This window comes from Opisthocomus hoazin, chromosome W, assembly GCF_030867145.1.
Source record: "Opisthocomus hoazin isolate bOpiHoa1 chromosome W, bOpiHoa1.hap1, whole genome shotgun sequence".
Taxonomy (NCBI): domain Eukaryota; kingdom Metazoa; phylum Chordata; class Aves; order Opisthocomiformes; family Opisthocomidae; genus Opisthocomus; species Opisthocomus hoazin.
Window position 1 is genome coordinate 595,538 of NC_134453.1, and position 15,141 is coordinate 610,678.

The 15,141-nt window shown below is 48.7% G+C and overlaps 1 protein-coding gene across 1 annotated transcript; it reads left to right on the plus strand.

Moving 5' to 3' along the window:
- Positions 1-2,127: 2,127 nt before the first annotated feature.
- Positions 2,128-13,574, plus strand: LOC142365601 (asparagine--tRNA ligase, cytoplasmic). The gene is made up of 15 exons (XM_075446523.1): positions 2,128-2,204; positions 2,651-2,733; positions 3,296-3,361; positions 3,469-3,561; positions 3,992-4,081; positions 5,360-5,438; positions 6,419-6,489; positions 6,771-6,857; positions 7,652-7,873; positions 8,261-8,460; positions 8,915-9,050; positions 10,083-10,196; positions 10,554-10,685; positions 11,308-11,439; positions 12,057-13,574. Exons 1-15 carry the CDS (start codon positions 2,162-2,164, stop codon positions 12,186-12,188), a joined length of 1,680 nt encoding a protein of 559 aa, XP_075302638.1. The 5' UTR covers positions 2,128-2,161; the 3' UTR covers positions 12,189-13,574.
- The last annotated feature ends 1,567 nt before the right edge of the window (positions 13,575-15,141 follow it).

The window sequence follows — 15,141 nt, forward strand, 5'->3', positions numbered from 1 at the left end:
GAGGCCTAATGGCAAATCAGACGGTCACTCTTCTGAGAGGGCCCTGGGTGTCCTCATCTACGCTTGTGTGGCTGAGATGGAGATCTGTCTGCTGGTCCGCTGTGGTCTGGGTCAGGTTTTACTAGGAATTCTGACATTTACAGGTGGGGGTTCTGTTTCTTTCTCTTTCTTCAACAGTTGACTGCAGCTTGCTGCACTAAATCGAGAGACAGCTCTTTGCATCTCGTTAGTAGGAGCGATACGCCATGATTCCTCTCGCAGCCACTTCCTTGATTTCCCTGGCACGCAGAGCTCCGAGTCAGTAATCGGAGGGGTGTTTCTCACTTGCTCTTTGCTTCTCCGCCTGTCTCTCTGTCCAGCTCTGGGAGGGGTTTCTGCCTGGCGCTGCAGTGTGTGTGCACAGAGGTGTCTGATCTCTGGAAAGCTGCCTCTGAGCTGCCACCAGTTTGGTCATTTCGCTTTTAGACACGGCAGTCGATAACGGATGGCTACAAAACAGTCGCTTTTAGACGGAATGCATTTCACTTGCTCGTGAGGCAACTCTCGGAGTGTAAAAAGTGTTTTTATGACTTTCCCTGGGCGCATACTCCTGCCCTTCAAGCTGAGGTGTGAATATTCCACCTTTATCTCCTTCCGACTCCCGGATTAACGCTGATTACTGAAATGGTTTCATAGTGAAAATCATCATGTACAGCTCTTGTTTAATGGACTTCAATGCAAATAAATCTTTGAAGTTTACAGCTTCTCTTCTCCTGGGCGTGTGGGTGAGAAGCGTGCGAGCAGCGAGGCAGGCCCGGGAGCGAACCCCTCCCGGGGGGGCAGAGGTGCTGCCTCCACCTGCCGCGTGCAATATGAATCATAGAATCACAGAAAGTTTTGGGTCGGAAGGGACCCCTAGAGCTCATCTAGTCCAACCCCCCCGCAGTGAGCAGGGACACTGCTAACTCAGGTTGCTCAGAGCCCTGTCCAACCTGGTCTTGAATGTTTCCAGGGATGGGGCCCCACTACCTCTCTGGGCAACCCGTTCCAGTGTTTCACCACCCTCATTGTAAAGAATTTCTTCCTTATATCCAGCCTAAACCTACCCTGTTTTAGTTTAAAACCATTACCCCTCGTCCTGTCACTGCTGTCTCTACTAAAAAGATTGTCCCCATCTTTCCTATAGTCTCCCTTTAAGTACTGAAAGGCTGCAATCAGGTCTCCCCGCAGCCTTCTCTTCTCCAGGCTGAACAAGCCCAACTCTCTCAGCCTGTCCTCATAGGAGAGGTGCTCCAGCCCTCGGACCATTTTTGTAGCCCTCCTTTGGACCCCCTCCAACAGCTCCATGTCCTTGTGCTGAGGGCTCCAGAGCTGAACGCAGGACTCCAGGTGAGGTCTCACCAGAGCAGAGTAGAGGGGCAGAATCACCTCTCTCGCCCTGCTGGCCACGCTTCTGCTGATGCAGCCCAGGACACGGTTGGCCCTCTGGGCTGCCAGCACACATTGCCGGCTCACGTCCAGCCTTTCGTCTGTCAGTGTCCCCAAGTCCCTCTCGGCAGGGCTGCTCTTGATCCTTTCATCCCCCAGCCTGTATTGATAGCGGGGATTACCCCGACCCAGGTGCAGGACCTTGCACTTGGCCTTGTTGAACCTCATGAGGTTCACACAGGCCCACCCCCTCCAGCTTGTCCAGGTCCCTCTGGATGGCATCCCGTCCTTCTGCTGTCTCAACCGTACCACTCAGCTTGGTGGCATCTGCACACTTGCTGAGGGTACACTCGATGTCGCTGTCCGTGTAATTAATAAATAACCAGAGGCGGCTCCGGCCCTCTCGCTTCCAGGGAGAGGGGCCGCAGAGCCGCCCTGGTCCTGGACACTGAGCTCCGGCCGGGGCCCAGCCGCCAGGCAGCTGGGCGGGGAGCAGGGGCCGCCCCGGCACCAGCACCGGCGCCGCCCGGGCAAGCCCCAGCACCAGGGCCCGGGGCTGCAGCGCGGGCCCGTGGCCGCCCCCCGCCTCGAGCTTCTCCGGAACAGCCGTGCCCGTGCCAGTGCCCGTGCCCGTGCCGCTGCGCGGGGCGGGGCGGGGCGCGCGGCTGACGCAAGGCGGCGGCGGATTGGCTCAGCGCGGCGGAAGCGGGGGAGGGCGCTTCCGGCGGGCGGCTGCGGCGGGGCGGGCGCGGCCATGGCGGGCGAGGTGCTGGGGCGGACGGCGGGGCTCGTCCTGGGTGAGGCCTTGGGCCGGGCCCGGGGGCGCCGGGGCGGGCGGCCCCGGGAGGGCGGAGGGTGGCGGGGCGCCTGGGCCCGGCGCGGGGGCCTCGCCTGCCCGGCCCCGGCACGCCGCAGCCCGGTGGGTTCGCGTCCCGCAGCCGGCGTGCGGGCGGCGGGGGATTGGGCTGGGCGCTCCCCGCGGTCCCGCGTCGGGGCCCTGAGGGGTGGGTGAGGCGGGACGGGGCGGGACGGGACGCCTTCGCTGCCTGGGCTGCGGCTGGAAGGGAGGACGTGGGAGGGTTCCTGCCCGGGCCGAGCCGCTGCGGCTTTCGAAGGTTTGTTGCCGCTGGTAGCTGTGGAGATTTTACGTGTTTCTGCGTGTCCAGTTTCTTCCTGACCATTTCCATAGTTGATAATATATATTTTTTTTTGAGTAATTGCCTGTATTTGCCATGTATTGCAGAAGAGCTGTATGTTTCCGAGCGAGAGGGCAACGATTCCACTGGTGATGGGACACAAAAGAAACCGTTCAAGACTGCTTTAAAGGTAACTGCGGAAAATGCCTGCTGTTTGTTTGAAGAACGTGGACTGTGCTTTAGGGCAAGTGGTTGGCCTGGTATTTATAGAATCATGAAATCACAGAATGGTTTGGGTTGGAAGGGACCTTAAAGATCATCTGGTTCCAACCCCCCTGCCATCAGCAGGGACATCTTCCACCAGACCAGGTTGCTCAGAGCTCCATCCAACCCAGGTTGAACCCCTTGAACCCTACCAGGGAGGGGGCAGCCACAGCTTCTCTGGGCAGCCTGGGCCAGGGTTTCACCACCCTCATGGGGAAGAATTTCCTCCTAATATCTCATCTAAATCTGCCCTCTTTTATCTTACAGCCATTCCCCCTTGTCCTATCCCTACACACCCTTGTGAACAGTGCCTCTCCTTCCTCCTGTCGGCCCCTCCTGGCACTGGCAGGCTGCTATAAATGTAAATTTGATACCTGTCTTTGCAACTCTGACCACAAGCCTCAGAAGCAGGATGCCTGCTCCGTCTCTTTAAGGATGGCTTTAGTTCGCTTGCAGTGCTGATTCTGTTATGTTCTCCCCCTTTTCAGGCTTTGATGACAGCAGGAAAGGAACCATTTCCTACTATTTATGTGGATTCACAAAAAGAAAATGAGGTGCTGTAGCATTAGAACTTCCTAGTAGAAATTATTTTTATGCTTCTTTGTGTGAAGGGATACAAATGTCATCTTTTATCTTCTGCTCTCTCCTTGGACTGATTCAGAGATGGGCCATTATTTCAAAGTCACAGATGAAAAATGTCAAAAAGCTGTGGCACAGGGAGCAAATGAAGAATGAAGCTAAGGAGAAGAAGGAGGTGGGTTGCAGGTGTGCCAGGGTGGAGGAGCGTACCACATTTCATTTCCAAAAACGTGAAACAGTGTTGCTGTTGTTTCAGCCCCTCCAAAAGAGCTTCTGTTTGTTCTTCATCTGTGTCATTGTTTGACACGTACGCTATTCACAGCTTGCGTTTGCTTCGATTAGGGCAAGCACATGGCTGAAAATAGGGGGAGTTTTGAAAAATTGCAGTCTGTTGCCTTTAGACTTTCTGGAAAAAATGTGAAATGCATCTGTGCATGGTTTCTCATCCTGGTCTTGAATTAGGGCATGGTTAGGCCCCAGCAGGGCAATATCAAGGCTTTTATGACGTCTCTGTCTATAAGTATACGTTGTAGTCTAAAGTAAAGAGTGGGAACCTTGCAAAGCCTGCTTACAGCTATTTAATACATTTTTTTTAAAAAAACCAGGCCGAAGATCTCTTGAGAAGAGAGAAGAACCTGGAGGAAGCTAAGAAAGTTGTTATCAAGAACGATCCTAGTCTTCCAGAGCCAAAATGTGTGAGTAAGATCCAACGCGCCTCAGAAGTGGCCTGTGTTACGGCGTCTTGCCTGCACAGAGGCTGCGTCTGTCTCTGCTGTGTGGCTCTGGCAGCTGTTGAAGGCCACTGTCTTTTTGCTGTCCGTAAATGTAACTTTGTTTTTCGAGTTATCTGTGTCCTCTGGTGTATAGACTGTGGTCTTCCTCGTGCACTGGATGGGTATCTGAACCTTCTTAGTTCACGCATCGGACTTCTCTGTGTCTGTCTGCTGGCAGAGACCATCCTTCTGTTTGAGAAAGTTCGCTAGTTTTGCTTTGCTTGATTACTGTAGTGGTGGAGAGTGAAGAAACAGTGCTGATTAGAGGAAGTAATTTAAGTTAATGAGCCGTGTTCTTATTTGGCTGTTTGTAGAGTCCTCCTGGATTTGTTGCAGTCCTTAGCTTAGTCAGCAGATGTTACATACGCCACTCTGTGGCGGGTTTTTGGGTAGACCCTGTGCCGAAGGGGTTTCCGTGCGCGTGTGTAGGAGGTGGTTTTGTTTGGAGCCCTGCACTCTCACGGCTGCTCTTTGGGACAGGGGCCGCCGGGCCCAGCTGTGCTGGCATCGGTCTCTTCGGGAGCGGTGCACTGAGTCCCGAGCCGCCTGAGGCGTGACCCGTTCTGACAGTGCCTGCTGGGTGAATCGTTGTGACTGGAGCGGTGTCAGTACCTCAGCTGCGTGTCTGCGTGTGCCTGCGTCGCGTCAGGGTCCTCTGCTTCTGTGCCTGCTAACTGAGCTCCTCTATGGAATGTCTTTAGAGATTAGTCCAGAGTGCATTCGGAGTGCCGGAAAATGTGTCTGAGGCATGCTTTCCAAGTTTGCTGGTGACTTAGTGCACATTGGATTTCCAGTAGTTTCCAAGAACTCTGGTCTTAAGGTGTGGGCTGTTACATGTTCTCACTTCTTTGGTCAAATGCAAGGTGAGCTTCTTTAAAAACTGTTACAGTCCTTAGTTTCCACATTGCAGAGCAAGCCTGCTAAATAGATAGGACTCAATATGAAATCTGGAAATGCTGTCTGAGCATACTGCTTGTGATATAACTACTGAGTGAAATACTCTTTCCTTACTAACCAGCTGTTCTGTATTGACAGCTGTGCTTGTACCCTGGGTGGAACTTTGCTTCGGGTGCTGCTGGGAGGAGCCGTTTGGGGGAGGGGGATGTCATATCCACTTATATTCTAAGTAACTGTGTGGAAAACACCATCTAAATGGTAACTCATTTCTCTGTTTGATTGCTTTTATTCCCTGGTGTACAGGTAAAGATTGACGCTCTAGAGGCTTACAGAGGCCAGAGAGTGAAGATTTATGGCTGGATCCACAGATTACGGAGGCAAGGTAAACCAAAAGCATTCGGAGGTTATTGAACCTGTGCAGAGAGATGGAGCAAATTCAGCAGCCTTCAAACTTTGGGCACTTACAGTGAATCCGAGGGCACCTCTTCTGAAATTGTTAAACCGTTAGTTAGATGTCCTCTTTGGTTTTTCGCAGTGGTCACTACAACACTGAAAATTCTGCTGATGTGTGAGCATATAGATGTATCGTAGTTGGAATCTTGTGGGATTTTCAGTTTGGAGGACAGTCCTGCAGAATTTCTTCGAAAGACTTGTTTTGTCTTTCAAACTGTTCCTGCAGACTGAGGAGCCAACCAGCATCTGCTCGTAGTGAAATCGAAAGTGGGAATGTTAAAGCTACGTGAAGTAGCATTACTTCATGTAAAACAAGTCCAGCAAGTAATACTCGCTGTCAGAATGGCTGGTGTTGTAGGCAGCAAGGTGGCATCGGTCGGGGCGTGGAAGCGCGTGGCAGAGGTGGTTCTGACTCCACGAGTATTTGTTCAAATTACCGCTGCGGGACGTGACAAAGCGGTTGTGGATCTGGGTATCGTGAGCAGTTTCCAGCAAATGATTTTTGTAAGAAGATACTTTTGTGGGGAGGTGGGTGACCAGCGTGACGTCACTCTGTCCGTGTTAGGCGTACCCTGGGCCTGTGCATTCGGCATTTCTGCAGCCGGACCTGTAGTCCCTCGGAGGGGCATCGGAGGCCGTGGCGTGGCGGTGCAGTCCCAGCCCTGTTGGAGGCTGGAGCAGGCTTTGCTCCCGATGCCTGTACAGCTCTGTGAAAGGCTCCTGTGACTCTGCTTATGCTTCAGTGCTTACCTGGGGCAGCTTCGGTCTTTGAAATGGAAGAATGTGATCACAGTCCTTGGTTAATAATCTGCACGTCAGTGCTTAACAGGTCTTGGGAGTGAGTCTGCTTAAATGGATCGGTGACTAAAGCTGAGGCTGTCTGGGTTTTTTTCTTCTCTTTTTGCCTAGGAAAAAATTTGATGTTCATTGTTTTGAGAGATGGCACAGGTTTTCTTCAGTGTGTCCTTTCAGATGAACTGGTGAGTTGTGATGATTTAATTCTGTTCTGTCTTCAAATAAGCAAAGTGTTCATATCTCATCTGGTTTTCTTTTATATAGGCGGCTGGAAGTTCTCCTAAACCTACTGATTAATTGTGTTATTGTTAAATTGTGCCTCCTACCACTAGATGTTTTTTTTCAATGAGAACTGTTTAGAAGTGACTATGAGTTAATCTTGTCTGTGACACCAATAGATGATGTAGGAAAACTAAAAATAAACACATTACCTTAACTGTGCTTTTGTCTCTTTTTCTCTCCGTAGTGCCAGTGTTACAACGGGCTGGTTCTCTCCACGGAGAGCAGTGTTGCAGTGTATGGTACCCTGAACCTTGTTCCTGAAGGCAAGCAGGTACGGGAGTTAGTGTTCTGGGGTTCTCCTCCTCTGTAACGGTTTATGGTTTTCCTGATGGAAGGAGGAGCGGAGGTGAAAATAGTTATTTAGATTATTTCAGTGGGAATTTGGCGTAAAGAAAAGAGCACCCCTCCCAGAGCTGCTGCGGTCGCCCACGGTTCAGTGTGTGACAGGTGAACTAGGTGACTGTTCCACCTTTGCCTGAAACACTTTTCCACTGGTATGTCCCGTAGATATTTCCTAGAATAGAACAGTGGAAAATTATGTTAAATAAATGACATAGCTTTATTTTCACTGTAAGAGGTTTAATCGCTTTTATTTTGTGAGGCTAAGAATTTGGGATTAGCTCTCTTCTTTGACTAAGGTGGGTTTGTAGGCTCTTAGCCATGTCGTATCTGTCCTCCAGCACTTGGCAGCTGTGGGAACGGGGCAGTTTACCTTGCTTTGTAGAACTGATTATAATGGTGGTCTCAGGTTAATGACTGGGCGGGTGTGATTTAGGTCTCAAAATATGCTGCTGCTTATGCCTTGTGCCTCTCATGCCAGTCTAGATCTGCACGCTGTTACTGTTTGGAAGATTGCCTGGATCTGGGGTTAGGGCTAAAGCCATGTTAAGCGGCTGTGCGTGAAGGGTGGCTGAGTTACAAAGCAGTCACTTTAAAAATACCACAGTTAGGGCTTTAGCATCTTTTGTATAAACTGGTTTAACATCTCTGCCACGATGCCAGATGGTGACATCCAAGGGGCAAAAAGTGGACTCCTGAAATTTCTGTTTCTCTTCAAATTGGTAGGCTCCAGGAGGCCACGAGCTGAACTGTGATTACTGGGACCTTATTGGTCTGGCTCCAGCAGGAGGGGCTGACAATCTTCTCAACGAGGATTCAGAGGTTGACGTGCAGCTTAACAACAGGCATATGATGATTCGAGGGGAGAATATGTCCAAAATCTTTAAGGTGCGCTCCGTGGTAGTACAGGCCTTCAGGGACCATTTCTTTGCCAACGGGTATTATGAAGTAAGTACATGTTTTCCCTTGTCAGCAAGTGACTGCTTTAATGTCCTGAGTTCAAGGCTGCCTTTTTTTCTTGCAAAAACTGTGTGGACTTTCTAATTGACCTGAAAGGGGCAAAAGAAAAGCTCATTCTTAGGAAACCATTATTGATCGCTTTCGTAGCCATAGATGTCATAGGTGTGTAGACGGGTCTGAGGTATGTTACAGCGTGATTGACAGCCAGCCTGCACACCTCTTTTTAACGTGCTGAAGGATACCAGGCTGAAGTAGTTGTGTGCATGCTTTGTAAATGGTGTTCTGGAAGAGTGTGCCCTACGTTGCTGCTCTTACGTGTTGTCATCTTTGTCCTTAGTTCTTCACTCAAGTGATGACAGTCCTGTTCTTTAACAGGTCACGCCACCAACTTTAGTCCAGACGCAAGTGGAGGGAGGCTCAACCCTATTCAAACTGGATTATTTTGGTGAAGAGGCGTACTTAACGCAATCGTCCCAGCTCTACCTGGAGACCTGCATTCCCGCGTTAGGAGATGTTTTCTGTATTGCTCAGTCCTACAGAGCTGAGCAGTCGAGGACCCGCAGGCACCTGGCAGAGTATGGAGAGCGTGTACTGCTTTGCTATTTGTGTAGAAGTGAATTTATCAAGCAGAGGAGTAGCGGGCAGTTGGGTGACATAACGTCCAGTGAGCAGACAGCATAATGCTAATGCGGAAGGACTGAGCAAAAGTATATCTGGGGGGTGGTACCTTGTCTTGGTGAATGTCCAGCTGGTCATAATACGTTGGCATTCAGTGAAGGACAATCTGGGCGAAACAGAGCTGATGCATTTTTAGGAAGCTTTGTCTTTTTAGAAAGTACAGTTCGTATTGTTTTCTGTATTTATTTTTTAAATGGCTTTATTTCCTTTACGGTGTAGAAGTGGGAGAAATGAAGAAGGGGACAAAAGTTTGTGGTTTGGGTTGTGGGGATTTTTTAAATGAGATTTTTGTTGTAGCTAAGGGTTGGTTGCTTGTGTGCGGTTTTGTAATGGTGTGACTTTGTGTTTCAGGTACACTCACATTGAAGCTGAGTGTCCTTTTATAAGCTTTGAGGATTTGTTGGACCGTCTGGAGAGCTTGGTTTGTGATGTGGTAGACAGAGTCTTGAAATCACCTGCATCAAGCTTGCTGTATGACCTAAACCCGGTAAGCAGTGGTGTGGGACAGCCACAGATGGCCAAGAAAATACGATCTGTAGCCTTTCCTGATCAGCATGTTCGCCTGGGGAGGGCAGGGCATGGCAGTGAGCTCTGCTTGCTTACTGTTAGGCACAATGAGAAAAACACCAAATACCGTCAAAAGAATGAAAACGCTGCAAGGCTGGTGATGACTCTTCCAGAAGCAGGGGGCTGTGGGGGAAGAAGCTCCCTGCTGGCAAGTTCCAGGAGCCAGCAGTGTGCTGGGATTTATTGCAGTGTGTACTGTACCAGTGGAATAAAACCTCTATCCCAGAGCCCGTATTATTGATCAGCTGGTACTTACAGATTGAGCACAAGGGAGCAATGAAACAACTGGTGTTTTACTTTCTGCCCTGAAACGTGGAGCTCTGTAAAGCTGTTTTCGTTTGTTAGAGACCTCTTGTCTTCTGTTGCCTTTGCAAAGAAGATGGCTTTAAGAGACGGCTAACTTCATCTCCATCACTAGCGTTTCTCAAAACTCAGTCATCCCTGTTATTTTGACCTGTTTTCCTGATACACAGTGGGAAGTTCAGTTTTGAATCTCGGCTCAGACACAGGAGGCAGGCGATGGCAGCAGCACAGCCCACCTCACAGGGGCAGTTCTGAAGCCGTTCTGTGTGCAGGGAAGCAAAAATGTTCTTTTGTGGCCTTGCGCATGGAACCGCTGCTGATGGCTCAGTTTGGAACACCGGTGTGTGCGGTGAATCCATGCGGGAAAGGAAACAGCTCTGAAAATACTTCCGCTCTTCTCTCTCCTGCCATCTTTTTCAGCATCTGTTCTGTGAGCTTTGCTGGGCTTGGGAGGTGGTTCAGTTTGGTTCTAGCTTTTCAGTACTGAGCTTGATGATTTTTTTTAAAGTAATATTTCGTTGCTGTATGAGCTGGAAAGAGTGATGTGTATGCTTCAAGTCTGGAAGTGGACTTGCTGGTCAACTAGAAAAGTATTCTTCCTTAAAAATGGTACTCTTGCAACTGTCTTTGTGTCTACTCTTATGTACAGGGCTTCGAGCCCCCTAAACGTCCTTTCCGACGAATGAACTATACTGAAGCCATTGAGTGGTTAAAGGAGCACGATGTGAAGAAGGAAGATGGCACTCACTATGAGTTTGGAGAAGTAAGTCTTTCCAAGGCGCTTTAGGAATTAAACCCAAACAAAATCCCACTGCCCTGCACGCAGGGTGTGTAGGTCCCTTGAAGAACAGTGTGTTTTGACCATGATGCTGTTGGGCTTACTGTTGCTGTGTGAATCTGTCGTGTTTGTTTGGAATTATACCGGTAAGGAGTGAAATTCTAGTCCCATTTAGGTTGAAGGGAGTTCTAAGATAAGCTTGTTTTAAAAATTTAGATACATTAGGATGAATGTGTGGATACGTGTACAGGTCTGAAACTGTTTGGGGTGTGATACATGTGGAACTCACGGTATTGGACTGGTTTTGGTTTTAAATTTTAATAAAGTCTTCCTCAACCTTAGGATATTCCTGAAGCTCCGGAGAGACTGATGACAGACACCATTAATGAGCCAATCTTGTTGTGCCGATTTCCTGCAGAGATAAAGTCGTTCTACATGCAGCGCTGTCATGATGATTCCCGGCTTACTGAGTCTGTGAGTTGGTGTTTCGTGTAGTGTTGCAGGCTTCGAAACAGAGTGGGGAATGTCAGTCTGAGTGAGCACAAAATGCAGAAGTGCTACAGGAAAACCTGTGAGAGTTTTGACCAGGTTTTGTTTTGTGTGTCTCTTGTTATGGCTCGTTGATCCCATAGAAATAAACAAAGCAACTCTGAAGTGCTGACAAAATGTCGGTAGATCATAGTGAGGATGCTCTTCGCAGGCCTCAGGTCTAAGTGCTGGTCTAGTGACGATACTGCTGTGACTTCTTGGAGGCCACATTGTCTGACCATGAGCTGTCTGGCGGCCGGGAAGAGTGCGGTGGCAGTTAGGAATGCTGCTGGGTTTCTGGCTTTGTGGTGTGCTGTTCGTTTGGTTTGGTTTTCTACAGTTCGGTGTGGCCAAGAGTATGAGAGATTAAGTTAGAGCACCTCGTCAGTTAGTTTATTTCATCTGCACGTTGGGTCTGCAAGGTATTCTCTGCCTTCCTGTCATGGACAATTAAAATTAGGTGGTAAAATGTGTTACAGAAAATACAGTTTTAAGTTGGAGCCATTTTTCCTCCCCCTCCTGCAGGCAGCTTAATTGTAACAGTTTTATCTCGTGTTGTGTGTTGTAGGTTGATGTGTTGATGCCTAATGTTGGTGAAATTGTCGGCGGCTCTATGCGTATCTGGGACAGCGAGGAGCTACTCGAAGGCTATAAGAGAGAGGGCATTGATCCCACGCCATACTACTGGTATACTGACCAGGTTTGTGAAACAGAGCAGATGTGCTGCTTGTCAGAGATCATATTTGATTTTTTTTTTTCTTAAACTGAGCTTAAGATGATGCAGTCTAAATTGGAAGCACATTTTTGGTGGCCCGAAGTAGACAGTTATTTATCCATTGGCAAAGCGCAACAGGTAACAGTTCCCGTTCTGCTAACGCTCCTGCCGTTTGCGGCAGTGCCACGCTGCCCTTAGGAGATCGCCTGCGTTAGGCTGGTCTGGGCGGGGGTGTTCCTCTCATCATGCCTTCTGCACTGCTTGTGAAGCCCCTGTTGTTCAGTGAACAGAGGGTGGTCTTCACAGACCTGAATGGCTGAGCTCTAGCCAGCATAAGGGGAGGAGAAAAGGAGGCCGTTGAAGAAGAATCCTTACGACTTCCTTTGTCACCTTCCTTTTTCCTCTTCTAGTCCTTACACTGCCCTGGGAAACTCAGGACAACTAAACACAAATCTCGTGCCTGGAAAGAGCGTAGTCTGTTGTCCTCATCATTCAGAAAATAGTCTTGGAAGGATTTGGTTTGGTTTTTATCTGGTGGTGTTACTGCAATTATAAATAACAAGAAAATGTGTAACATCTAGTCTCTGACTTTAATTTCACAGAGAAAATACGGTACGTGCCCTCATGGTGGATATGGCTTGGGGTTGGAACGGTTCCTAACCTGGATTCTGAACAGACACCATATCCGGGATGTCTGTCTCTACCCGCGCTTTGTCCAGCGCTGCAAACCATAGCCGTCCTGCGACAGACTGCTGGGGGAGGAACCGTGCACTCTGCTGTACTGCGGCCTGTCCGAGAGCAAGGCTTGCTGCAACCTGTTGCTAATACAAATACTAATTTAGGATGTGAAAAGGAAAAGAAACAAACCCCTTTTTTAAAGGTAAATGCTACTGATTAACTGGAAGAAGCCTGAGAAAAAAATGCCTAGGTGCATTTATGCTCTCAAGTAAACATAAAACAAAGATCCCGATAAGCTGCCATTTAAAAACCAAGGTACACTTCTGCTTTTAATTTCTGTGACCTAAAAGAAAATATGCTGGGCATTTGATGTTGTGGGGTTTTTTTTTCTAATTTGCTTTAATTTTAATCTGTTTTCTCTTGTGGTTTCGTGTTGGAGAAATCAGGAGTATGAAGAGACATCATCTAAATATCTCAACAGAGTATAAGAATGGGAATAATTCTATCATGCGCTACACTTCTTTTAGCTCCTACTGTTTTTAACAAGTTCTGTTTGAGCTTATTCAGTAGCAAGGTGTGTAGTGTTAGAGCACAAAACTCCACTGCGAGAGACAGTTTTGGGTTTTCCCCCCCGCATTATTTATTGGTTAGAAGTGCTGAGGCTGGTGGTGAGGTGCGCTGCGTGTGGGTCCCTGCACACCCAGCCTGTGGAGGAGGGCATGTGCTGGCAGAGCGCTCCGTTGGCTCATGGGCGCTGGCATGTCTGTGGTGCCTTCCAGATCGACGTTCTGCCGTCTCTTTCAAACCAGAAGTGGCTGGTTGAAGACCCAAAGAACCTGTAACTATGAAATACAATTGGATTTCAGCATGGTGTGCTGACTCGGTTGCTGCCCTCTCTGGGAGAATTGTAGTTCAGGCAGGGCTTTCCCACTTCATGCTGAGGTATGTTTTCGTAGTAGAGCAGTTCCATGCTTCCTAGCTGGCTCCATGTTCTCTTGTGCTACTGCATCTCAGCAGCTTCTCTGGTTGTAATCAAGTTATCGGATAGGTTTAATTAAATATTTAATGTCTTGCATCATCTGTGTGCTTTTTAGTCATAAATAAAGCAATTCCTTTGATTAAAAAGAAAATAAATTGGTAGGTGCATCGTTTGCTACCTGCACTGAGGCTTGATCCAGATTTGCCATTCACAGAATGCTGAGCTGTGTGATACCCATATTTTTGTAGTAAATGACTGGGTTTCTTCATCTTGCATGTTACATATATAAACTGGTCTAAATCAGCAACCAATAAATTATGGCAACGTAAGCTGGCGTGCAAGACAGTAGTTCTTGACCTGTAATGTCTGTTTCTTTCCTTCCACTTGGCTTTTATAGCTCGCTTGCTTCACACAGTCTGTCCTGGCATGGGCAATACCCATGTGGGCAAAAGCACAGGAAAAGGGAATTTTCAAGTGCAGTAAACGCATTCCGAAAAATGGAACTAGCTTTTTTCTTTTTAACTAAATCCCCATTCATTAACTTAAAGGTGTGGATTTTTATAATTTGGATAGACCACCTCAGCCAGCCAGCTGGAACATCCTGGAGAGGAGAAAGGAGAAACGCAGCGCTGAGTAATTGGTTGCCAAGGCAGCAGCTCCAGGGGGAGCAGGCCGTGACTCCTGGCTGGGGCCGGGTTTGTCAGCAGAGTCAATCTCCGCCTCGCCAGCTGATACAGCTGGAAGGAAGGTGTGAGGTTATTTCCAGAGCTCTTGAGCGTCTGGATGTAACGTCTTGGGGTTTGTGGGGCAGCGCTGTGGCGTTGCTGTGCCACCTGAGGGGTGCCCCTTTGAAGGGTAGGCGGGTGGGGGCTGCGTCAGGATGACTGAAAGATGCTCGAAGAAACGGGCATTGCTAGGATGCTTTGCTTTCCTACCCGCCTCTCTTTGAGTTCACTCTTTTCACCTATTTTCCTTTTGTCGCCACAATAGAAGAAAATCATGTACAGTAACGTGACGCAGCGCTCTCTCATGTTTTTGATAGGTTGTTCTTTGTCTGAACGTAGAACTCAAAAGATGCTTTTAAATGTCTGCCAAAGTGTAGTCAACTGTACCTGTCATGTGATTTGGGGTATTGCTGCATACCTGTTAAGTACATAAGCTAGAGGAAGAGGAGGAAGATTAATGAGCTTGACTGCAATGAAATGCTCGCAGTTTCTTACTTCTTTCATGACGACTTACTGACAGCAAGCTACAGGAAAAGTCACCCCAGTCCGACAGTTGACCACGCTACCAAATAGTAATCGCACCCCTTGGGCTTCTGCTGTGGTGAGATGCTGTTGTTGTTGTTAGTGTTGGGGGGGCTGGGTGTTTTGGGGCGGGAGGAGAGCTGAGGAGGCTTTTGTAATTCAGAATGTTGAGGAATTTATGAGCATGTCAAGACTTTTTATGAAAAAAAACTTCCTTCAAGTGCCTGAAGTGATGGGAAGGGAGGAGAAAGGTTGGGAAAAGATACTACTGGATAATTGCCACTCGTTTGCCATCAGTTTTCTGTCCTTAAAACTGTCAGGGCGGAGCTGCGTTGTAAAGGTTAAAAGCCTTGGTGTCAGGGGAGCTACTAGAGGAAGGTCTGAGGACTTAAGAGGTGCTCGTGGAAGAGGCAGATCAGATAAGGAGCTTAAGAGGTGACTGGGATGAAAGATGCTGTCGAGTGGAACTTAACAGAGGCGGCTGTGCAGTTCCATAATCTGCTCGCGGAGCAGAGGTGGTGCTGGGCCAGCCACCTGCGCGGGGAAAAGCCCTGAGTGAAACCAAAGCCAGCGCAAAGCTGCCGGTGGAGAGGTGAAATTCCTCGGCAGCCGCTGAAACCTGGCCGACAGAGCGGGGTCGTGCTGAATGCTGCCCCGAGCAAACCTCCGCTATGTTAAATAGGGTTGGCGTAGCTCCGCGTTTGTCATCGAGGCTCCGTTCAAGTTTTTGATCATGAAGAAAAAAAGTGGCTTTTAGCGATTGAAGAATGACAAATGTGTTTT